Source organism: Toxotes jaculatrix, chromosome 9 (genome assembly GCF_017976425.1).
Source record: "Toxotes jaculatrix isolate fToxJac2 chromosome 9, fToxJac2.pri, whole genome shotgun sequence".
NCBI lineage: Eukaryota > Metazoa > Chordata > Actinopteri > Toxotidae > Toxotes > Toxotes jaculatrix.
The window spans coordinates 1,249,705-1,273,514 of record NC_054402.1 but is presented as its reverse complement, the minus strand read 5'-3'; the positions used below and the strand labels follow the sequence as shown (position 1 = coordinate 1,273,514).

General features: G+C 43.8%; 2 protein-coding genes across 5 annotated transcripts; both read right to left on the bottom strand.

The window, feature by feature from the left end:
* Positions 1 to 1,129: 1,129 nt before the first annotated feature.
* Positions 1,130 to 14,957, bottom strand: galnt17 (polypeptide N-acetylgalactosaminyltransferase 17). Of its 3 annotated transcripts, none has more exons than XR_005894567.1 (13): positions 14,335 to 14,957; positions 13,870 to 14,226; positions 13,312 to 13,495; positions 11,191 to 11,357; positions 7,785 to 7,959; positions 6,776 to 6,973; positions 6,061 to 6,178; positions 5,069 to 5,254; positions 4,850 to 4,987; positions 4,592 to 4,687; positions 3,093 to 3,254; positions 1,822 to 2,473; positions 1,130 to 1,776 (listed from the first exon to the last, which is right to left on the bottom strand). XR_005894567.1 is itself a non-coding variant. In XM_041045999.1 (13 exons), exons 2-12 carry the CDS (start codon positions 14,108 to 14,110, stop codon positions 2,750 to 2,752), a joined length of 1,710 nt encoding a protein of 569 aa, XP_040901933.1. In that variant the 5' UTR covers positions 14,111 to 14,226; positions 14,335 to 14,957; the 3' UTR covers positions 2,334 to 2,473; positions 2,727 to 2,749. The 3 variants fall into 3 exon arrangements, 2 of the variants coding, with proteins under 2 accessions (XP_040901932.1, XP_040901933.1); XM_041045999.1 differs by lacking the exon at positions 1,130 to 1,776 and adding an exon at positions 2,727 to 2,794 and having other exon boundaries at positions 2,334 to 2,473; XM_041045998.1 differs by having other exon boundaries at positions 1,130 to 2,473.
* Positions 14,958 to 19,097: 4,140 nt separating this feature from the next.
* rhbdd1 (rhomboid domain containing 1) lies at positions 19,098 to 23,445 on the bottom strand. 2 transcript variants are annotated; one of them, XM_041046001.1, is made up of 8 exons: positions 23,206 to 23,445; positions 22,347 to 22,511; positions 21,672 to 21,951; positions 21,388 to 21,520; positions 21,008 to 21,096; positions 20,620 to 20,685; positions 20,195 to 20,254; positions 19,098 to 20,100 (listed from the first exon to the last, which is right to left on the bottom strand). In XM_041046001.1, exons 2-8 carry the CDS (start codon positions 22,497 to 22,499, stop codon positions 19,994 to 19,996), a joined length of 888 nt encoding a protein of 295 aa, XP_040901935.1. In that variant the 5' UTR covers positions 22,500 to 22,511; positions 23,206 to 23,445; the 3' UTR covers positions 19,098 to 19,993. The 2 variants fall into 2 exon arrangements, with proteins under 2 accessions (XP_040901935.1, XP_040901934.1); XM_041046000.1 differs by having other exon boundaries at positions 19,103 to 20,100; positions 20,195 to 20,338.
* Positions 23,446 to 23,810: the final 365 nt, after the last annotated feature.

Below are 23,810 nucleotides of genomic sequence, written 5' to 3'. Positions count from 1 at the left end.
TTTTCATCCAGAGACGCACACAAGCAGAGCGCCGGGCACAGGAGACGGGTCTGCACAGAGACACTGACCTGCACTCAGGTAAACCAGCACGATGACATGGTTAGGACAATACTGTCAGTGTGGAAGCTATTACTGATGATGAGATTTTTAAATGATTTCACTCACACTCACAGTAAAGTAACCAAATATTTATCACCTCCAACATGAAGTTAAACCTTGATTCCAGTTATTTTATTTTTTTTCTTCATAATCTAAAATTATCCTTTGTATATTAAAACCTACACAGCATGAGTAACAGAAAAAGTCTTTGAACCTAATTTGATCAGACTGTGCTTGGTCTTATTTTCAGTAACTGTTGACTGACGTTTAGCAGGATTTAACCAACATATATTAATCCTATTTCACGGCATGCAGTGATGGGCAGGCCTGCTGTTAAAGCGCGTGATCAGCATTCAGTGTTGTGTTAGCATTCAGGCTCTGTCCTCCAGAGCCACACCACCCTCTCCACCCTCTCTCTGCTAGAAACAGGCCCTTGTGCTCCCAGCAGGCTCCGCCTGTTTCATTTACATCTTTAGCGTTTAGCTGATGCTTCGTCAGAGCAGCTTAACGAGAAAAGGCAGGAGGCGTTCAGTGTCTGGTTCAAGGACACTTTACACAGGACACACGGCTGCTACAGAGCTCAATCCCTAACTTTCCATTTGTAGGATAGTGTTTTTAATGTTGGGACAACAGGCTGCCTCAGGCGATGCTGTGTAATGTTTGGGGGATTAATCAAGATATGTGGTTAAACTCTTCATGAGCCATGCTGGAGTTCACAGTTGCACAGCATGGTAGCTGCTCGTCTGCAGATTCTCAAGCTTATTTGAAGTCCAGAAAACAGAAATGAGGAACTTTTACATTTATCAGCAAAAAATATGAATGCTGGCATAAGAATTTGATAACATATGTATCTGTAAAAATGAATATTACAGTTGTGCACAGAAAGGACAATTTGATCTACATATTGAGTGCAACTAAAAATTAAAGCGCATAAAAGTCAAAACATAAAACAAATTGCATAAAACTTTTACTTTGACCAAACAGAATCATGCTGTACACAATTCATTCATTTCTTAAAACCATGCAAAAACCAGGAAACCAGTTTTTTATTGGAAGACAATCTCAGGAGCAAAAATCCAACTGATAACACTGAATTAACTGAACATATGACATCATATACATCAACATTACAATGCTTGCCTTGAAGGCCTCCAGCTTCTCCACAGTCGATACACTTGTGCATTTTTTTCCTGATTCATTTTTCCCCTCATGGTCTGCAGTTCCATCTCTGTGTCCAAAAAAGTGCTTCGTTAGTTTTGGCCGTCTGCAGCAGTTATGGCACTCAGCAAGTAAGAGAATAAAACGACTCAGCACAACTAAACTTTGTCCCCTTGTGCATACAGTACTTACAATCATGCTACAAGTTGTACTGCATTTGGTGCTACAGAATGCTTGAAGTAAAAATTCAGAGAAAAGACAAATGCATCCACGACGTATAAAACCATGATTTCACCCAGTAGCCCTCGACAGTTATTTTTGACGTGACTTGAGATGATTTACAATAACTGCAAACAAGTAGGCCCCAATACACCAAGAAATATTTATTGTTAATGCTTTTTTTGTCAAATCAGAAATATTTACAGGGTCTGGACTTTTGTAAGAAGGAAATAAAAATCCCTTTTTGGGCATTAATATTTGATTCACTGTTGAATCTGTGCCTGTTGTAAGTTGGCACTCCTTCATTTTCAGGTGACTTAAGCTAAAAAGTTGAGAGCCACTGACGAAGCCTAACACTAACTACTAATGTATTCTGCTCAGTGCTTATTACTGAAACCTTAATCCCAGGTGTTTATTCTTTATACATCTTGAAAGACATATAATACAGAATGAAATGAATATAATATAGAATGAAATAATCAGGGAGATTTTGAGGATGAAGACAGACACCTTATTTTTCCCCCATGTAAGACAGAAGAAGTTTTGGCTGATCGAACCTCAGTCCTTAGACAACAGCGTAGAGAAGTGGCACATACAGGATTTATGGCAATGTCACATTGAAAGAAACAGTCCTCATGCGAAACTTGCATCAGTTTGTCCAGTTTGTACAACACAACCATTTTTCACAACACTTGTATCAGTGAGATGTTCACAGCTCAAATCTTTTAAACCACCTCCGTCTTGTCTTGTGAAAACAAGGAGCCTCTGCCTCATCGGTTGTGGCTTGGCCAAGCTGAGGTCAGGCGACAGCTCTTGAAAATGGCCTCAGGTGTCATTGGTCCCGGTGAAATTGGCCGGTCAACTACTGCTTCATGGTGTTCTTGATGGTCCACCTCTGCCCGGAGCAGGGCTGCAGGACCAGCAGGTGGCCGAAGTAAACGTTAGCCGGCACCACCTCCAGACAGCGTCCTGTGGCTCGGTTTATGATTGATTCGTTCTGCAGGACAGGAAAAGACAGCGTTCTGGTTTTAACAGGTTTTACAGATGACCTGTGAACCACATGTGACTGTGAGAGACCTGGACAGATGTCTCCCATGTACTCTGCTCAGGTAATGTATTAATCACAGAGTTGTAATCCTTAATAATGAACACAACAGAAGTGTAACTACATAATGCTTTAACAAATACATATCTAACGTGTTAATGTAATAAAATGTTTGCCACATTAAATCACTGCAAACAACAACCACCTGCTTCTGCTAGACTCTGCTTTTCATGCTGTGTGATGCAGGATCGACGTGGCCGAAGGTCTGCTGATCTACAACAAGTACAAAAAAAATCTTCGACTCTTTGGTGTTTAAAGAGTTTAAAAATGACTTGCAGCAGGTTTTTGTCTACAGTGAAGAAACAGAAAATAAATACCCAGACGAGTGAAGCCGTTCACTTGAAAATGGTCTCATTAGTTTTGGGTAATTACTCCATAAACAAATGACAAACTAGTTTGACAACTAGTGTTTGAAAGTGCCACATATGGAAGATCTGTTTAACACAATATGTTCTCAAGTAAATGTTCTAAATCAAATACTCAAATGTTCACATCAGGTTTACATACTCACCTGAGAGAAATGCCATGTCTTCTGCTTTATGTTGGTCACTTTCTCACAGTTGAGGAGCTGAGGAAAGCTGCTGATCTGATCGTCCACCACACAGCGAGTGTCCTCCCCGGTGCTGCCCAGAGGACCCAGGAACAGCTGACCCTCTTTGGTGTAACGTCCTAACTGAAGGGAAACACATGACAGCACATATGATTTCCAAACTTTCCCAAAAGGTACACACATTTACTAAGAAATTTTAAAACAAAGATAAATAGAATTTGTGACATTTTGCTGAACTAACATGAGGAAACTAACCTGCAATAATGCTTGGAGCTTTGTAATAACACTGAACTGATAAACATACGTGACTGAAAACTGCGAACTTGAAATCATATGTCCCGTTTTCTCAGCGCATCTAATAAAAATGCCATCGTTTGTTCACATTCATTGTTCGGTCTAAAAGGCTAAAAGCTGAAATCTGCACTGCGAGCATCAGGTTTGAGCCGTTTCAGGATCATTAAGCTTGTGAATTGACAGCAGATGAGGTGAGGACAGAGACGGGGAGGCTGCGCCCTGGAAAGGCAGCTGGCCCAGATGGTGTGTGACTGAGACTGATCTCACTGATTTACCTGACAGGAAGAGCAGTGAGCAGCACGGGGGTTTGGGCTGGTTTGGGCTGACTTTAAGTACAACTGAGTCCTGCCACATCCAGAAAAACTGAGATGATACCACTATCAGCGTGTATCAGGAAGTGATAGGAGTGATAAGAACTGCCTCCTACTGAACCCCTCACAGACCAGGGAGATGGTGTAGATACTGAGGTGGTGCAGGCGGGTGTCCTTTTCTTTTTCGCAGTGTTTTGCTGGAGAAGCAGCTTGACAGACACGGACTAAAGCCACTGGACAAGCTGCTGAAGCTGGCTCTGTGCTTGGCATGAGGTTGGGAACTGTGGTGGAAGGATGCACATGGTGAAGGCCATTCCAGACAATGTTAGCCATCCCCTTCACAACATGTTGGCAGGCAAAGGAAGCAGCTGCAGTGGGCGGCTCATCTCGCTGCGGCCCAGGACCCAACGGTGGCAACACCTCACTGGATGGCAGGGGCTCATGACCTGAGCATTTGTTAGCCCCTCTCTCTCTCCCTCTCTCCTGCTGTCTCTCACTCCTATGAGAATTTAAGTTATATTTAGCTCTGTTAGCTTTTAGCATTTTATTACTGGAGCCAAGACTCGCCTCCCTGAAGCACCTGTTCACCACTGCGAGCTAAAGAGAGATGCCCTGCGGGCCAAAGGGCTGAGGAACTGACACTGGCTGACTCAGGACTTCAGCCCAGAAAGTGCAAAATGTCAGCATTTTTATTCTGAACCCTCTCCGGTGAGGGTGTCAGCTGAGCCAGGGTGAGAAACGCAGCAGTAAATCGTCACTGGCAAAACATACTGAGTTGTTCGTGTTTCCCAAAAAGAAGCAAAGATAGTGAGAGATGCAGTCTGTGGCTGAGTGTGTGTGGCGTCCATGTTGTACCTGAGGACCCCATCCATGACACGGATGCAGAGTGGCCGTGTGGTTCTCCTTCATGCCCTGATCCATACACAGATGGCTCACCTTAGAGTTACGAATCTGAAAAGAAAAAATCCAAAAAGCGTCTTTGAAAATCGCACTTAACGTCTAACCCATCTCTCACTCATCTGTTCTCAGTGGTTTCACTCAGTTGTGCAAATGCACCAACACTGTGATGCACGCGCTTCCTTCTTCCTCCTCCGTGTCATTTTGCTGACTCACCTCGCCGTAGAACAGCGTGTTGTTGTACCTCCTCATCTCTGGGTAAACATTGTCGAGGTACCATTCAAAGCTCTTACACTGCAGACTCTTCCTCAGGGCAACCCGCTGAGAGATGTCTCCATAATCAATACCGTGGTTCTGTGTGAGCACAAGAAGTCACCAAAGCATGAGCAGCTGATATGGTGAAATTTACTTTAGAAAACAGGACTAACACCTCACCTCCATGGGGATGTTCCAGGCCAGGTAGACATTGGACTTGTACTCATCCATCCAGACCTCAGCCACGCGCAGAGCATTACGCCGTGTGTGGAAAGCTATGTTACTATGGTAGGGTTTCTTCATCCGTGCGATGTGAGCCACCCTGGAACAAGGCAGCACCTCCATACTGCCTCCACACAGCCACACCTGCAGGGTAATTTAAGCTTTATAATGCAATGTCTGAACTAAAAGCAGAAACTAACGTTCACTCTTTTAGCGCAGGTTTGGTCTCCACCAACTCCTGAGAAAAATGTCTCGCTCTTTAGATCTTTCACCATCAAGCCCCTTCCTTTTCCTACCGTTTGGCACAGTGCAGGTACAGGTGCAGGTGCAGATACAGTGGAAACAGCTGCCTGAGGCTGAACCATGCACAAAATGTCATAAACTAAAACACTGAACCAAAAGGTGCCGAATTATCCCAGTAGACCTGAAGTGTTGGATGGTGATTGGGACTTTAGCTCTACACAGGACACAAAATGAGGTTTAACATACAAGATTTTACCTCGTGCAAGTCTGAGGACCATAAGTTGTGAAGACCTAGGAGTACAAATAATACTCAGTATCATAGTACATCCATAGCACAAATGATGAACTGTGCGCAGGCTCTTTTGGCACAGAGTCCCTGATCTGACAAACCAGTCTGTGACATTTTCTGAAGTGCAAGAATTTTATACTAGGAGATTCTTTCTGTCGTCTTCGCAAAAACAACAAAATAACCCTGCAGAACAACAACAAACTCTCCAGTCTCTCAAAATGTACAGCCCCTTTCCACTGTGTGTGACCTATTTATCTCCATTGCCCTGCTGTGAGCTGCACACACAGGACTGGTCCTCCAGGACTCTTAATGGGGCCTCATTTATCAGTGGTGCCACGCTACGGTGGCCACTGTTCCACTTAAACCTGCAGGGGTAAAGAGGGAGCAGGAACGAGAAGAAACTGGGTGACACACAAACCCTGATGCCCAGTTCGATGTTCTCCCCTCCATAGACGTCCATGCCTGAGTCGAGCAGGCCGAGCTCGCCAAAGTAATCGCGGTTAGCCACGAAGGAGCAGCCAATCATGGCGGGAGTCCTGCAATGAGAAAAACACAACAATATGAACTGCGGCACTGAGCCTTTGCACACGCACGTGTGGTGTGTGTGGATTAGTAACTGTAAATCATAACCTTTTGGTCTGTGTGAATGTGGTCAGGCATAACATTACGAGCACTGACAGGTGAAGTGAATAGCACTGATTATCTCTTCTTCATGGCACCTGTTAGTGGGCGGGATATATCAGGCAGCAGGTGAACATTTTGTTTTCAAAGCTGATGTTAGAAACTGGAAAAACGGGCGAGTGTTAGGATTTGAGCGAGTTTGACAAGGACCAGATTGTGATGACGACTGAGTCAGAGCATCTCCAACACTGCAGCTGCTGTGGGATGTTCCCAGTCTGCAGTGGTCAGTATCTATCAAAAGTGGTCCAAGGAAGGAACAGTGGTGAACTGTGCAGCCACGGCTCACTGATGCAGGATGCTGGTTCTGATAGAAAGGTGTCAGAATACTCAGTGCATCGCAGTTTGTTGGCTGCATGGCCTCAGACCAGTCAGGGTGCCCATGCTGACCCCTCTGCACTGTGTCCTTTGTTGCTTCTTAGACGTGTGTGTTTATACAGGTGAAGCTGACTCGCCTGATGGGAGCAGACATGTCCCCCTCGTCCCACCACTGTTTGGGCGGGTTGATGTACATGCACCACAGCTCCCAGTTATAGCCATGGCCTGAGTTCTCATAGCGCTCCACCTCGAACGTGTCGTGCTTGATGTTGTCGATGGAGGGCAAAATGATCTTCTTGTGGTCCTCCTTTATTCTAGCCAGAACCGGCTCGGCCCTAACAAAAGTGTAAACGCACACACACACACATATACACTTTAGAGGCACGCACTAAAACAGAGACCGTACTCTTCAGATCTCCTCTCTCTCACCCACTTCAGTCCGTTAGAAAGTCCCTCAAGTTGTTCCAACTTTATTAGTAATTCTATTTGATTCAGATCAGTGCAGCTCTGGAGGGCATGTGTCTATTTATGCTGAGCGAACTGGGTTGTGTACATACTCTAAAGTACACACTGAGCTAGGAAACGAATGGAAGACCTACAAACAGATGTCAGCGGGACGTTGCAAAAATGATGCAAACATTCACGTCTTCGTCTTTTAAATGTTCCTTCCAATTTATTTTTAGGAAAAAATGTCCTACTTTATTTTATGTTTCGTTATTTAATGAGATAAATCCTACAGTATCTTTTAATCCTGATTCTACAGGCTCTACCCTTCTCCTGCTCACCTTATCTTAAAACTTCTCAGGTGTGAAATTGGTTTTTGTGTGTTCGTTTCATGCTGCTTCTGTTATCCTTTGTTCTCTCATTCAGTCATTCTGTAAAGCACCTCTAAACTTTCTTTTAGAAGTTATACATAAAGTCTATTAAAGTCTATTATCGTTGCTGTTATCGCGATTTGTAATTCAATGGATCTTACACTGGCTTACATTAGGTTTGGATTACTGAAGTGATGTTCATTCTACCTGGAACGAGAAAACAGGATCCTATGATGTTTTCAGAAAACCTGAATTCATTCCACACATCGTTTTTAATCCTCTCATCCATCTCATCGTTTAATCATCTCATCCAGATTCCAGACTGACTCACCAGGCCGGTGTGAACTCCACGTGGGCATCAAAAAATCCCGTCACCTCGCCGGTGGCCACCTTCCAGCCCTCGATTCTGGCCCGGATCAGTCCCTCTCTCTTCTGGTTCCTCACGATCTTCACCAGGCCGGGGTAGCGCTTGTTCACATACTCCTCCAGCGGTCCTTTCAGCTGCTCTGCAGTCCGTAAAAATAAGATCACACCTCAAACAAAACAAGAGCTTACAGATGGTTAGAGACTGTCCTTAAATCTGACATCACGTCCTTCAACCACGCAGCGAAGCTCTGCCAATTACAGTTTTGAAGCACAGTAGATGATCCTGACCTTTTAACTTCAAAAGAAAAAGTAAAATAATAGATAACATCTTTACAGCATTCAATAAAGTATCTGCCTGTTCTCATTCTAGAGTCAAGCGGCGAGAAATAGTCAATAATAAAACCTATTTGACAGTTTCCACTTCAGAATTCCACAAAAGGCATTTACGTCTTTGGAAATCTGCCCATTCGCCCTATTTTAACTCTCGGACATATCTGGACCCAAACCATGTGTGTAACACTCATCAATAGCTTGTTCAAGTGGGCGAGTTGAAGCCCCAATCTAGATGTTTCAAATTTCATTCAGTTCTGAGTTACTGTTTCAGAAAGGAGGAATAATTTCAGAAGGAATAGTCACTCTTCAACATAATCGGTTTAATAACTGATGCATTTAAGAAACTACAGCACTACAGGTAAGAGGTTAAATTGACAAGTTTTAAAATGATGTATAAGTGAGCACAGAGAGGAGGAGGGAAGCGAACAGATGAAGGGTTGAAGGGCAGGATGTAAATATGACTTTAGCGACATTTAGCGGCTTTTTGAGCAGCTTTAGCTACTCTCCATTGTTTACACCAGTTCCACAACAGTTTTCAATTACGTCCTCAGTTTCGCACACTGACCATACACAGTTCAGCCATTTACTAGGTTTTGACCTAGCCTTGTTATATGGCACACACACACACACACACAGAAACAGAACGATGACACAGTTCTGTTCTCTCGATTCCCTGTGGTGCTGTTTCGGGCTCCAGCAGATTCCAAACAACACCAAAGGGAGTCGACGACTTCCTGAGCGACTGCTCCACCTTTGATATCTCAATCAGCTCATCAGCCTTTTCCCCCAGGACCCGAACACTCAAAGCCCTCAAACCCAAATCTTCCTCTGCATCGCAAACACACACGCTTAACAATTCCCTTATACAAAAACACATTTCTCATGCTCTCTGTGTTTTCTGGTTCTTTCTGTCTTCCTCCCTTTGTTTCTGTCTCACTCACACACACCCTTGATCACAAACTCATTCCCTATGCTGTGTCTTCTCTCTCTCTCACACACACACACACACACACACATTATTCTGACACACTCGGCTGTGTGCAGTGCGAGGCCACGGAGTGGTGAGACTTGTTTGCATGCCTCTCCCTCTGCGCCGCTGCAGTCTCTTCCCCTCTGTGATTGATAGGTGGCTCTCAGCCAACCAGCAGTGTGAAGTGAGAGAGGAGTGGAGGGGCGGTGTCTGAGGTCCACTGTCTCTCTCTCTTCCTCCTTTCACTCTTCCTCTCTCTCCCGCCATGTCCCACAGACACTGTTTAAAGGATGAGGCCAAAACTTACAATGCACCGCTCGTGCTAACATGCAGTGTCTGTGTGGCCTAAGCTCGTTGGCATTATTCACTTGTCTAAGAGCACCTGCAGTGTCACTAATAACCCCCCTCTGGTTCAACACTGGCAGGTCAACGTCGAACCAGGAGCCGAGTCTGTAAACTGTGACGGATGTTTGCAGCTGGGATTCTGGGTAATAAGTTTACCATTCCCTGATCTCAGCAGGCAACTGTTTTACTACTTCCTGCTTGAGTATCGTTTGCTGAAAGCTACAGCAGCCAGATCCTTTAGGAAATGATTTGGGCTTTTTAGAAAATGAAGCGTTTAATGTTTGTGACATGTTTTTAAAGGTCCTCAGTAGAAACCAATGTCTTGGTCAGGGAGTCAGAGGGTGCTGAGTTACAGACTAACATGTTGTTGGTTTTCAGTCTTTTCATGTGATTCATTGACAATAATAGAATATTAGCAGCCTTATCCTTTAAAGCCTCGACTATCTCATCTCCCTCTTCCTGTTTCCTCGCTCTTTGTCTTTACTTTCTGTTCGGTTAGATGGCTCCCTCTCTGTCTCTTCCGGATATCCATCGCCTTGTACTCTCTCTCTCCTCCTTTCTGTCTGACCTCATTTATCTTAAAGCCTCTGTCTCTCATCCTTTCCCTCTCTCTCTGCCACTTTCTCTAATAGCCTGGTTTGCTCTCTCAGCCTCTCCTTTCATTTTAAGATGCCTCTTCATCTTTCTCTCTTCTTCCTCCTCCCTGTTTTTCATTTTGCTTCAGCCTTCTTTACTCCTTGACCTTTCGTTATTTCTTTTAGTTTTCAGTTCCCTTCTTTCCTAATTTCTCCCCAACACAAACTCCCCCCTCTACTCATTGTGTTTCTGATACCTCCTCTCTCCTTTTCACACTGCCTGGTTTCACCCCCTCCCCTCCCCTCGTCTCTCTCACTCTGTCCCTTCATTTCACAAAGCCTGACTTGGCAGCCCAAGATAAATAAGACAGCAACATCTCTCCCGTGACATCCAATTGTGGTGCTCCACCTCGATCTGCCCGTCTGCCCTGCAAATATTCGGCACCATCACTCACCTCAGCAAATGCTGCTCCTCAAAAGCAATGACCACGGCTTTTGTCAAAGAGGCGCTCATCACCTTGTCATGCCAACAATGCACCGGTACAAGTCTGATGCCTTTGTCCATGCTGCAAGGTCCTTCTGTTACTGCTGGACAGAGTCGGGTCTTTCCCCTGTTTGCTGTCTTAGTGCTAAGCTAAGCTAGCCGTCTGCTAGCACCACATTTTCCAAACTCTCAAACTGTTCCTTTAAAGCCACAGTTTGATTACAGAATCTGTGACGTTTTTCTGATGGCATAAGTTTTTGTGAGCATTGGTACAGTCTACAGTCAGCTGATGCTGATGCTTTTATTTAAATAGTTGATGTTTTATGCTCTCTTTGATTTTTTATATTAAAAATATTAATTTCACCAAAACTCCTCGCTGAAGCCTTAGTAACTAAATTCTGAAGTCTTCATTAGTCAATATACTTTCTTTATCTATAACTCTAGTGTCACTAGTTTAAGTTAAAAAAAAATACTCGACTTCTGGTTTGTTGACTTTAGCTTCTCCCATTATAATGAGGAGACTTCAGGCCATGCATCAAACCCAGAGGCATGCTGGGAGCCTTTTTGGAACACCTGCTGTTCTGTATGCTTGTCACAGAATAATACTGTAATTTACTATATATAACACATCAGGTGGCTTCGGGAAAGGATCTTCTCTACTGACCATCATCGCTGTTGTCATCCACCAAGATGATGTCTTTGAGCAAGTGAGCCGGTGTGTGATTGACAGCTGAGTGGACTGAGCGCAGGATCACGGACAGAGCCTCATTGACGAAGATGAAGATGAGGGAGATCTGGGGGAGGTCTCTCGGGTAGCTGACCTTTCTGCATCTGCAGAGAGACGTGCAAACATACCACCTGTAAAATAAGACCTTTCCACGCCTACCTGCGAAGCCTGCACTCTGGGCTTTGCACGCTTCACTCGTCTGCCATCATTGCTGTAAAAGACCGAACTGCCTCCACACAGCTGCTGACATCTTGTTTGATGAGGCTGGAAGGCCGCAACCACGTGCTGCTTCCTGTTCATCGATAATCATGGATTTTTTCCCCAAATTGGCCTATTCACAGTGTGTCTGCTGCAGATAAGAGGCGCATGTTTACTGCTGGTTTGTTTAAACAGCTCTGATGAAGAGGAAAGAGGCAGGGCGAGGCTTTGGCTCTAAGTTTAGTAAGAGTATGAGAACACACTGTTCCTTCCTTCCTTTACTTGTCTCCTTTTCTTGTCTTATTTCTGTTTATCAATAATCTTATTTGCACATAAAATGAAATGTGAATTATGGGAAATTCTATAATTAAACCAGCGTTTTCATGAAAATTCATGAGGTCAGATGACACTGTTTTTAGCCTTTTTGGCAGGAAACAGATGATAATATAACTGTTGGATTAAACAAGAAGAACAGCGATGTTTACTACCAAATGTGGTTTGATAAGAAACCCTGAGGTTATAGAGATGCCACAGGAATTATGGTAATAAGTAAGAACAGGAGGTGGCAGGGATGGTGCAAATCAGTGTAACCAGTAACGGCAGCGTGTAGCAGATAGAGGAGAGCAGCATGAATGACTGTAAGTGTGAGAGACTGAACTTGTCACATCACAAGTACAGCCTCATTGACTAATCTGAATCTGACTGTGAGAGTCAGCTCATCAGCTGATGGCTCTTCTTTCACTCCGCACTGCGCTGCCTTGTTACTTATCAGCCGATAAATACAAAAATCTGTTGATAATATCAGTCACATCGACTGTATTTATATTTGTCAACTAACACTATTTGCTGCTTAGGCTAGGAAAAAAAAAGAAATATTCCTTAAAAGAGAAAATTTATTGTACACCCCAAAAACTACAGTGTGCAGTGTTTAAATGCAGTGTATGGTTTAACGTTTGATCTCTCAGCCTCTCACTCTCCCTTTCTCTGCAGTGCAAAGGGACCTTCAGCCAAACATAGCAGACTCCTCAGACTCCAGCTTACATGCTGCTGCTAAGCCCGAAGGTATCGCACCCCAACACGCTTCACATGCCACTTTGATTCCTGCAGTATAAAAGACCCCCCGGAGTGACAAAGGAGAGCACTGGATTCTGATCCCATCATCCCCAAAACACACACACACACACAGCTGGTGGCAGCCATTGGCTGAGGGGTTTCTCATCATCACTGACTTTCAAACCAGCAATGTGGGACAGAGACAGACTCTTGAAAGGAGCGTGTGTGTGTGTGTGTGTGTATATATATATATATATGAGTGAATCAGCAGAGTAATAGTGAGCATCAGGTTGTAATGCACCTGCATGAATATGCCTGGACGTGACTTGTCTGCTGATTGCCACCCAGCTGTGAATGATCCAGATATTGTGAAGCTGAATGAAACAGCTGATGCCAGTCAGCTCGTGGAACGTCGGCACTCTGCCTGAGCTATCACTACGCTCCATTTAAATAATTCATCAGCGACATGTCTTTTCATAACCAGCGTCCTGCTTGGTCTGGTTGATGTGCAGAACTCACTGTGAACAGTTTTCATTAGAACTACGTTCCACTGAAACTTTCACAGGGTGTTCTGTGCGTTTACCAGAGCACTGGGAACACTTTGTGGAAAAGAACTTACATCTGAACTGTCACACCATAAAAACATCCCTTCGTCTCCACTGTATTGGAGGAGGCAGAAATCTCGTCTCAAAACTACTTGTATCACTCGATACCTCTATGGGTAAATGAGAACGTACGTTTAATGTAACTGTTGTGAACCAACCTTGAAAGTGAAATTTAAAGTTTCTCCATCTGACATGCACTCACTTGCTGGGCCGGTGGTCCGGTATGGTCCGATCCAGGGAGATTCTGTCACTGAGGTAGGCGTTGTAGCCGTACTTCTCCCTCAGGTATTTAGCATCGCTCTCCTCAGCTGGAGACAGCGTGGCGGGGAGGCCGCCTTTACCCCGACCCCCAAATCCCTCAATCAGGCCCAGAGATTTGGACAGACCTGGACAAGGCAAACACGGGAAGATTACCTGCCAGGATCCTTTGGCCTGGCTGAGTCACAGCATGATACACACCATGTCACCATGCCGGCCTCACGTGAACATACAGTGTGTAGTCAGTGGCTCTTAAAACAACTTCTGAGCTGAATTCACATTCTAATAAATGCTGGAACAGTTTGACACTGAATATCTTAGGATAACTTTTACAAACAGGGATGAATAAAATGGGCCTGACCTGACCTGTGACCTCCCTTGAGGCCCCAAGACAAAGTCAAGCCAGAGTCAGACAGCACCGACTCTTCCCTCTTTCACAGATTCCTTGGGGGGAAATCAGGTTGACATGTTATCTCATTTTAAATGTTACACTGCACTTTACCGTTTAACTGCCTGTACACCACGTCCTCCAGCGAGCTGAGCCTCTTCAGCAGCACCTCATGGCTGATATTGGGCCCCTGCGCCGTCCCGTTGCCCCGGGGCCGCTTCCCGTCAGCCGGAGCCTCCGGACCGGTGGCTTGGACGCTGCGTGTGTTGCACTTGGCCCAAAAAGTCATGAACCCGGCAACAGCAAGCACGTTCAGCACCAGTAAAACCCTCCATCTTCTGAACACAAAAGCCATTAAAAAGTCACCGATGTCCGGGCTGCGAGTGGAGGGGGACAGGAAGGGGGACAGTCTCTGGAGAAGCCGTACGTGTCACAGATTCAGGGCTCCCTCGGCTTGCGATGTGCGGAAAGCTGCGGGGTTTATTTAGAAACCGGGTTAAACTGCCACCGTACAGATACACAGCAAAGACTCACAGAGATCCATTGTACTGACTGCTTGTCATAAATCTACTCTCTTACCATTTGGCGCCGGGGTTATTTTAGGTTGCATCCCCCTTCTGAGGAAATTCGGAGCGCCTGGCCATCGGCTTTCATCCGTGTCACCGCCACTTCGAGCCTGATTTCAAAATCATGCACAGAACATGTAAAACAAAGACCCTGGCATTGCTTGAGCTTGAGGAACAGATCCTCCTAAATAATTTAACAGTGATGAGATGAGGAGTCTGTCTTTCTCCCTCCTTTGCGTGGAGCACAAATCGGCAGCGATGCGACTGAGGAGCACTGCGCGCAGAAAATCCTCGCAGATGCTCAGGGAAAACCCTCCTGAACGTTCGGGCAACCTTTGCTCTCCCCGAAAGCCTGTTCGCACATCGCCCTCCACCCGTCACACGCTGTGATAATCACAGTGAGATTCAGCTGAGGAGACTGCGCGGATTCCGAGCGGATAGCAGCGGTTCGACAGACGCAGCATCCTCCGCTGAGATGCTCCGGACGCAGCGGCAGCAGGAGAGGAAAAACGTCCTGATGTCTCGATCTGCCTTCACAGTTTCTCTGATTCCGTCAGCACATGGAAGCGTTTTCCTGTTGTTCTGTGCGCCCTTCTTGTTTGTTGTGCCCTCTTATTTCCTCTAATTCTCCTTATAACGTACACGGCGCTTAATGAGGGAGCGGGGAAAACGTGGAGTGGATCCGGCGACGTTTCACTTCACAGCAGGTCAGGGGTGGTGGGTGGGGTGTTTTCTCATTGGCACCTACAACAGTCAGATATTTTACAGTGGTCCCCGGTGGTGGGGTGCATGGACTCACTGAGAGTTGGGCTAAAAATGTGTTTTATAGTTCACTGTTCACTCAGTTCTGTTCATATCAGTCTGCACGGCGGTGGGACACTGTTACTGACTATGATGTTCAGAAATGCAATTAACCTTACAGAGGGTACAGACAGACCCAGTTCCATACTATGCTGTATACTGCTGGGTGGTTTGATGTTATATGATGAGATTTTATGGTTTTTTTTTCTGGTAAAACATATTGGTATGTCTGTTTATGAAGGAATTAAGATGTCAGATGAATAAAAGACTCATACTTTGAGTCTGAAGTTGAACAGACGGCTCAGTATGACTCAGAGTTGTCCTTTCGTACAGCACTTGCAGGAATGAGCTTTGGACTTCCCACTGCTGCATCTTATGTTTATGCTGTGAAATATAACTGTGGCACAGAAATACAACAAAAATCACTGATCTGAAGACGTTCAACGAAAACATCAGTCAGTAGTGTTATCATTCAAGTCCCTGTATATGATCCTGTGATGCACTTTATTAGGAAAACTTCTGTATACTTTACATTGAGCTCATCAGTTTGTTATAATCTATCGACTTTGTCATTCTTTCACCAGTGAAGATGAATCCTTGTAAACCGAGCTCTGATTGGTCCATTGGTGATTGCATTTAGTGACTAACGGATCTTTAGGATATGTTGCAGGGGTCTCGTACAGGCAAAGACACAAGTTTTATTCTGTGGTGTCGGAGATAAATGGACAATGTGTATTTAGACTGTTCTTCATGTAGGACTGCTCATACAGGGTGGACTAAGAATAGGCCCCTGAAGTACTCAGTTTTTTAATGTGAAAAAATCTATAGATCTATAGTTAAGGAAGTATCACATCCTGGTAGTGTAGGCATATTGTTGAACTGCTGTGGTAAAATACTTCACAGTATTTCATTTTACAGCATTAAAATATGTGGGTTTGAGCAGAAATGGGTCACCCTGATAGCTGGGATGAATCAAGGAGCTCGGTAACTCTGCAGCTTACTGAGGCACATGCCAGCTCTGATCTGCCGGCAACCCAGGAGGAGAGAGACAGCCTGAGTGTGTGTGTGTGTGTCTCTGAGACAAAAAAAAGACTAAGAAAAAAGAGGTATAGTGAGATCAAAACCGGAGACAGTGTGAAATGAATCAAGAGACAAACTGAAAGAAACACAGATACGGAGAGAGAGAGAGAGAGAGAGAAAAGGGGAAAAGAGAGTTTTAGAAAAGACGGGAGTGGAGTGCAGGCACTGGGGAGGAATGAAAATTCAAAGGGAGGAAAATTCCTAAAGCAGTTGAGAGAGACACGCTGAGATGCAGGCGAGAACAAAAGAGAGAAATATAAGAGGGAGAGATGGTGTGACAGCAGCACAGAAGATAGCTGGGTAAAAAAGACGTGTAGAGGTGATTTGACTTGATATTTGTTGAAGGGGCAAACGTGATCGTCTCAAGTACTCTCGTCAACCCCTCACGTTGCTGTAGAGGAGGCAGTCAAGTGGCGGACAGTTCATGTTTGCTTAAATAAATTCCACCATAAAGGTGGATTGATTTTTCAACGGTGAATTTCTCACTCAGTTCGTATCTTGGTCACAAATTTAAAAAAAAGACTGTAAGGGCTCAAAATAGTTTTTTTTAATGTGTATATGTTTAAAAAATGACTATTGACAGATATATATTGGATTTTTCAAAATAATGTAATATCTTTATCAGTATTAGCCTCAAAAATACAGCATTGGTCTGGTTACTACATCCATGTATCAAAGCATGTTTAACATGAATCTGAAGCATCCATGGCTTATGTATCACACATTAGTGAACTGTGTATTTTACAGTGCACCGTTTTACATATTTACTATGGTCTTACTCATTCTAAATTTCCAGATGTATAAGAAAAAAAAGAAAAACACTAAGTCGCTTGGGACAAAACGTCTGTCAGTTGAATGCAGTGTTATAATCTACCTGTATCGATGTTTGTGGTAAATATACAGTACATATCACTGACACTACTGAACTGAGGATGTAAGCATAGTAGGTGCTGTATGCTGTGCAGATTGAAAAGTCACTTGTGGTAAATTTGTGATATCAGTCACAAAGAAGAAGGAGATAAAAAAAACAGAAGCAAAGAAGTTAGAATCTGTGAGATTAAAATGGGCTGGAGGTCCATGCCAGGAAGTGACAGAGATATGAGTCAGAGATATGAGAAAGGGAAGTCTGATCTAAGAGATGAGGCTGATGCATGGCTGAATGAACAGATGAGTACATGTTGCGTTCAGGGTGTGGTGCTTGTTTTCTAAATTTAAGCTGCAGTTTTCGCTCTGTTAAGGTGTGTGATGTTGTGCGTGTCCTCTGATGACAGATGTGGAGGGTAAGACTCTGACAGACAGCATACTGCTGCAAAATAAAAATATTTTTTATGAAAAGGTGCAGTGGCATCTTAAGAAACAAGGTGAACAACTGGTTGTTCAGTCCTACAGTCTATAATGCAAATATACATAAGTGTAAGTTTGAGCCACGCAGGCCTTTAGGACAAAGGACCATCATTAAGGACACAGGATGCAAATGCAGGACTCACAGTGAACTAAACACAGGACGAGTTTTCTCTGTGTGAAAAGAACTGAGCTCTAATCAACAAGAATAATTCAAAAGACTTGTCCACGGCCTTTGATTGTGAAACAGGAAGTTCCATCAAGTTCCACTATGGGGCAGGGAAGAACAGGCAGAGTGGAGAACAAAGTCAGCAGGATAATTATAAGCAGGAGGGTGAGGGTGGGCTGGGAGTGACGGGAGGATTTCACGAGATTATCCTATAAATAGTATAGCAAGTTTCTTTAGTCATCAGCGGCAGCATGTAACTCTGGCACACGAGTGATAAAAATGAGCCCTGGGCTTATACCTCTGCACAAGTTAATACCATTCTCCATGAGACTTTCTGAGTTGCTGAGCAGGATTTCAGTGTGATGAAGTTAATCACTGCACCGTGGGGAGGAAAAAAAGGGATCCAAACTTCTGGCTCCGTCTGTTGCTAAAAGCCCGTTTCATTTATGCAATGGTACATTTCTCTGTCCTGTGGGAGTGTATTGTGATCTCAGCTGGCTTTGGCAGACACAAAGACAAATTGACCTTCATGTTGGATTGAGTAGGGGGTGCTCAGAGTGGGTATGTGGTGCTGGCAGTGCCACGCCTCTGCTGAGCTCAGTCAGAGAGCCGAGGGGTATTTTAGGTCAGCCACCTACATGTCCCTGTCTGAAACAGTGGCTTCCAAGCTTCTGTGTTGAAAAGCTGATTTTCTAATCAAGCATCATAACCTCAACAACTCTGACAAATTAGTGGATAGAATACCCAAACACTATACTCCAGTAAAAGTACCATTACTTTATGATAACTAGTTCTCAAGTGTAAGTAAAAGCTGTCAACACCAGACAACACCTTCTGGAGTGAAAGTTCAAAAGTATCTACAATAAAAAGTGCTTAAAGCAATGAGTAACTTTATCATAAGGAAAAAGACAGAAAACAAAAACAAGGAGACCAGATGGCTGAGGTCAGTGTTTTCTCTGAGTGCCAGTTAGTTCTGTTTCTAACCCCACAGAGCGAACACCTGAGTTAAACACAGGAGAGGCTTTCTTCAGAGCCGTGATCAGACCGACATGATGGACAACCCTCAGGGCCTCACTGCACCAACTGCAGCTAACATTCAAAGTGGAATCCAAATTATTTCCTCCAATAAACAACAACATCCTCTGTCTGCCACACTGAGCGGAAGAAACACCCTGAGTGTTTGGCAGAGATTGGAGTGGACTGAGACTGTTGTGGACTCGGAGATGGAAAGTCAGTGTCACTGATAACACATGATGAAATTCAGCCGTGTGTTTTCAGGTGAGCCACTGCACTCGTTGTTCCAACTCAGAAAGAAGCACATGATCAGCAACGTTTGTGCTAATAGAATATTACAGGTAAACCATTATGCATTCATGGCAGTTCGATAATAGCAATGTGGCAGCATACAGTACAGAGTTCTGTTAGATGCATGGAGGGAGTGACGGCTCAGTTTGGAAAGCATTGCTGGTGTGTCTGCGCTGAAACTCTGATGTGTTATTTATACTGCAGCCGTCATATCTTTGATATTTTATAATGTCACAGTGGACACCGTGGTAAATCATTGAGCACAACTGTTTATGGAAATATTGGACTTTAGCATCAACATAATACCTTAACTTTGTAACCAAAGAGTTTCCCATCTGATTCTTCCATCCATAAACACTTCCTCAATTCATTTTATAGATAAAAATGACTAAGTTAAAAAAATACTGCATTATTTCTAATGAAACTGTTTGATGTTAAGTTTGGAAGAGTGTTCCTACTGAAGTGATTAGGGCCGGGAAAGATCCCGATATTTTACAATAATGTTTACACTGAGTTAGATGTCTTAATATTTTTGCTTTTATTAGACCATTGTGTGCAAGGTGGGGAAACTGAGCAAAAACAGCTCATCACAGGAAGTCAGGCATTAAAAATATAAAGATGTGTACACTGTGACAGGGGATTTTATCCATGTTGTCCACTTTCTCAGGCCATTTCTCAAGGCCCATTCACTGTTTCTGAAGAATGCACACCCAAACATAATCTGCTCATTAGCATCATAATGTAGAAATGATGCATTAAAGTAGCTTTCCATAGCTAACATGAACTTCTTGGTAAAAACGAAGAAGAACTTTAATACAAAGAACCACACAGTAAAAAGCTCTTAAATGTGTCTGACTGTGTGGTTAGACCTTCTCATTCAGGGAGCTCTTGCTCAGCTTGGAAACGCAGAGTCTGGAGTCTTCAGGAGGGAACTCCTCTCTCTCTCTCATCGCCTAAACGTCCGCTCTCTGGCAGTTCAGCTGTCAAACCTCCTCAGTCTCCTCAATCTCATTTCCTCGACGCTCACCTCTTCTGAGTGGTTGAAACCATAAGGAGGAGGAGCTCCTCTCTGCCTGGTTTGTCCTACAAAACAAAATATTATTAGATGTATATACTTTAGGTTTTTAGCTGACTAGGGTGATTTCAACACCCTCCCTCTCTCCCTCTCCTCTCTTACCTCTGTCATTCACACTGTTTCTGATGGCTGCCTCTAACTGTTCTTCCTCTGTCAGTCCACCTGTATAAGATGCTGTGTGATCTGTTGTGTAACCTGATGCATACTGATGGTATCCTGAGTATCCCCCACCAGTGCCTCTGTACCCTGCACACACATACACACACACACAAAGGTTAAGACTGGCATATTCCATATTCTTCTTATTGTGTTAGTCAGTGTATCGATATTTCCCCCATCCTGCCTGTGGCACTCAGCCCCTGGTCCCTACTGAAGACAAATATATTGTTGAATTTGTTTTGAAAAGATTCATTAGTTTCCTAAAGCAGCTGGGCAGTGTAGTCTTCAGGTTAGGTATGTCAGGCAGGTATATATACTTGTTCGTAGAATCTGTTTAGTGTTGGTTTTGAGCTTAAACACTTTGGTACCTGAAAAGCCTGAGGAGTTGTAGTTTGCACTGGGCCGGGAGTTATATCCGTTCATTGTCACAAGCTCTGGTGAAAAGATATACAAACAGACTACTTCAGGACAAAAGGAGGGTTGTTAAAGTGCATTTAGATTCATATGTGAATCAGTACTGAGGCACACAGCTCAAAGCTGTCTCCAACATTAAAACCGGTCCATCATTTACACACACATTTACACCCCATTGTGCAAACCTATGTAAGACTTTTAGACTAGACTTTTTAAATCATGCAGAGGGGGCGTTTAACATCTTACACAGACCTGAGATCAAAGAAATACAGTTATCACACACACAAGTATATGAAACTCCATCAAAAAAGGAACACACATGCACAGGACAGGAATTCAGACCTGCACATTTTTTCATGATGGTCTTCAATGGGCCAGATGTGTAGAGCAGACCCACCAGGATACCTGCCAGGTGACCGACAAAGGAAGTCCTGAAGAAGCAGCGCACAGATTAACTCCTTACTAATGAAACACTGCCCTCTTGTGGACACTTTAATGCACTGAAAAGACATCTCGACTAATTGTTTATGTGGTAAGAGTCTACCCATGTCTGCATCATCTGATGAAATGTTTGGGAACTGTAGCAGTATGTATAGTACAACAAGCCTGTTGTATACCAACAGGCTTGTTGTACTATAGCAAATGTATATTTAGCAAGTTAAAGGGAGATGAATCCCGAATCCTGGTGAAGTTGTTATACAAAGTTGTCACCAGGAACTCACCCAGGTGATGTTATGTGGATCAGCACTAGCTCCACCCAGCTAGCATACTGATTGGACACTGGGATGCCCATCACATTGGTCACACCCCCAGGGTGGTAGTAGTTGTTGAGCACCTTCAGAGCAAACAGGACGCCTAGAAACACAATCACATTAACAAAGTTTAATGAACAGAGGGAAACTGCAGCAGTTTGTATGATGAGTACATGCAAGAGAATTACATAGCTCTAACCTTCAATGTCACTTACACTATATGTAATCTTACAGTTTCACAGAGAAGTCTGTACCTGAGAAGCCAACAGCACAGCTCACGCTGTAGGACTGGTCCTGGGTGAGCTCTGTCAACACTGCCTCCAGCAGCAGATAGACTAATCCGGTGAGCAGAGAGAAGACTGACAGCAGGTAGAGGAACCAGGGTCCGCCCAGCCGTCGCTCCAGCCTGATACCTTTCCAGAGGAAGGACGCCATGTTGAAGTACAGATGCCAATCATCCACATGGTGCAGCGGGGACAGCACAAGACGACGCCAGTCCTTAAACCAGTACGCCTGCTGTACACTCACACAGGCCTTAGGTTTGGATAGACAATATTATTCATATTAGTACTATTAATATCACCATAATATAATACAAGACTATATAGTGCTGTCATCTCTGAAAGGTGTAACAGCTGTTGACTGGGCCAGTAAGTATAAAATTGTTTTATTTTGACCTTGAGCTGGCATCTGCCATTTACCATGATATTAATCAAAGAAAAGCATCAAAGTTTTCACATTAGATAATAATGTCAGGTAGTAAAACACTGTGAATTAATTTTCTGTCGACTGAAAAATCAGTTGATCAACAACCCATTTCAGCCACACATATGTACTGCTAACTATTTTTACTGTGACCTTTTTGAGTCTGTTTTTGAAACTGTCTAAAAGATCAACTTTGCATTGTTAACTTTCTATTAGTGCATTACCTGCAACAGGGGAGCTGCAGGGAACAGGTAAAGGTACACATTGAGACTCAGGACAGCCAGGGTGATGGGTGGGATGTTGTCCAGACCCACTTGAAACAGTTGGGAGGCCAAAAGCAACAACCCCAGGTGGGAGGCCCTCTGTCGATTCCGCATACTGAAAACCGCCTGGGGAGAGACAACTGTGAGATTATTTCTGCTGAACCACACATTTTACAACGGTAGGAGTCGAGAGACAAAGTCGTCGTGCCCTCTTCACTTGGGGTGGAAGTGGGGGGCACAGTCACTAACAGAGGTTTCTGGGTGTTGCAAAGTCAAGGCTGAATCAAAATCATAATTGTACTTTTGCTGTTGTTGCTCCTCAAATCTGGAACAACCACTCATAGAACATCAGAGAAGACAACTCTTTAAAAAGCATCTTAAAGCCACTTGTTATTTATTTTAAAATGTATTTTGAGGTCCATGTTTTTCTGTCTGATATTCTGTTTTTTATTTTCCTCTTTTTCCCTATAAAGCAGCTGTAACATCTGTTTTGAAATGAGCTAAATGAGCAGAGTTTGCTTGATTGCTTAAGTTCACTGAACAAAAATCATCAACTGGCACTTGTCTGGTTTCAGTCATGTAGTAAAATCAGTCTTTGTGTGGTTGTGTGACTTTCTGTCTATGGAGGAGTTTTCAAACAGTTTTAGACGAATGTTTTAACAGTTTTTGTCAGTTAGCTAAAGAGCAAAAGCCTGTAAATTAGGCTAACCACAGTCAGTAGTCCCATGACAAAGTTTAGGTTATTATCAGTAAAACATCAGATCATAAAGAACACAATGCCGAATTTACCAGCGGCTTTAGTAGTTTTAAATAAACTTACCGTCAGTTCAGACTTTTTCCTCCTTCCTTCTTTCCGTTTCCGCGCTCTGGCTAATGCTAACGCTAACCGTAATATTAGATTGTTTTTGACCGCGTTATCAGCTTCAAAGGGATTTAACGATCATGGCAAACTGAAATTTTACTAACGTTAAACCCCAGTCACAAGCCAGCGGAGTATGTCTTCACATTTCATCATGTTAGCAGTCTGTAGAGATTACCTGGCAACAAGCCGTGTCATCACGTCGGTGGTCACGTGACAATAACAAACCTACGGAGCAGGCGCAGTACAGACCCAGTCACAGTTTAAGTTCTTCTTCTTTGGTTTGTAAAAGCTGTTAACAACTTCCATTGCACATGAATTTCCGCCACCTTCTGCTTCGGAGCGTGAAACAGAGATTTAATTCCTTTGACCCAGTCTGTCTAATAAACACGGAGACAACTCTTCTGTTCAACCCGCCTGGAAGGTTCGTTAAAGATTTGCTGCCGCGTGCCACCGTTCTTCTGTGCATGATGAAAAAAGAGAGGATCACGGGATGCAGACATTCTGGTATAATTTGAAATATAAGGATTCAGCACATAGTTAAGGTAAGGTTGTTTTCATAACAA

What these genes read in the sequence shown, in the direction of transcription:
- galnt17 (XM_041045998.1), bottom strand. Translation starts at nt 14,110, where the DNA reads ATGGCTTTTGTGTTCAGAAGATGGAGGGTTTTACTGGTGCTGAACGTG. An exon ending in GACATGTCTGCTCCCATCAG is followed by an intron (nt 6,179 to 6,775) that starts GCGAGTCAGCTT and finishes TTCTCATTGCAG; the next exon opens with GACTCCCGCCATGATTGGCT. An exon ending in ACACGCTGTTCTACGGCGAG is followed by an intron (nt 4,688 to 4,849) that starts GTGAGTCAGCAA and finishes TTTTCTTTTCAG; the next exon opens with ATTCGTAACTCTAAGGTGAG.
- rhbdd1 (XM_041046000.1), bottom strand. Translation starts at nt 22,499, where the DNA reads ATGCGGAATCGACAGAGGGCCTCCCACCTGGGGTTGTTGCTTTTGGCC. An exon ending in CAACTCCTCAGGCTTTTCAG is followed by an intron (nt 20,339 to 20,619) that starts GTACCAAAGTGT and finishes ATGTGTGTGCAG; the next exon opens with GGTACAGAGGCACTGGTGGG. An exon ending in AAACAGTGTGAATGACAGAG is followed by an intron (nt 20,101 to 20,194) that starts GTAAGAGAGGAG and finishes TTTGTTTTGTAG; the next exon opens with GACAAACCAGGCAGAGAGGA.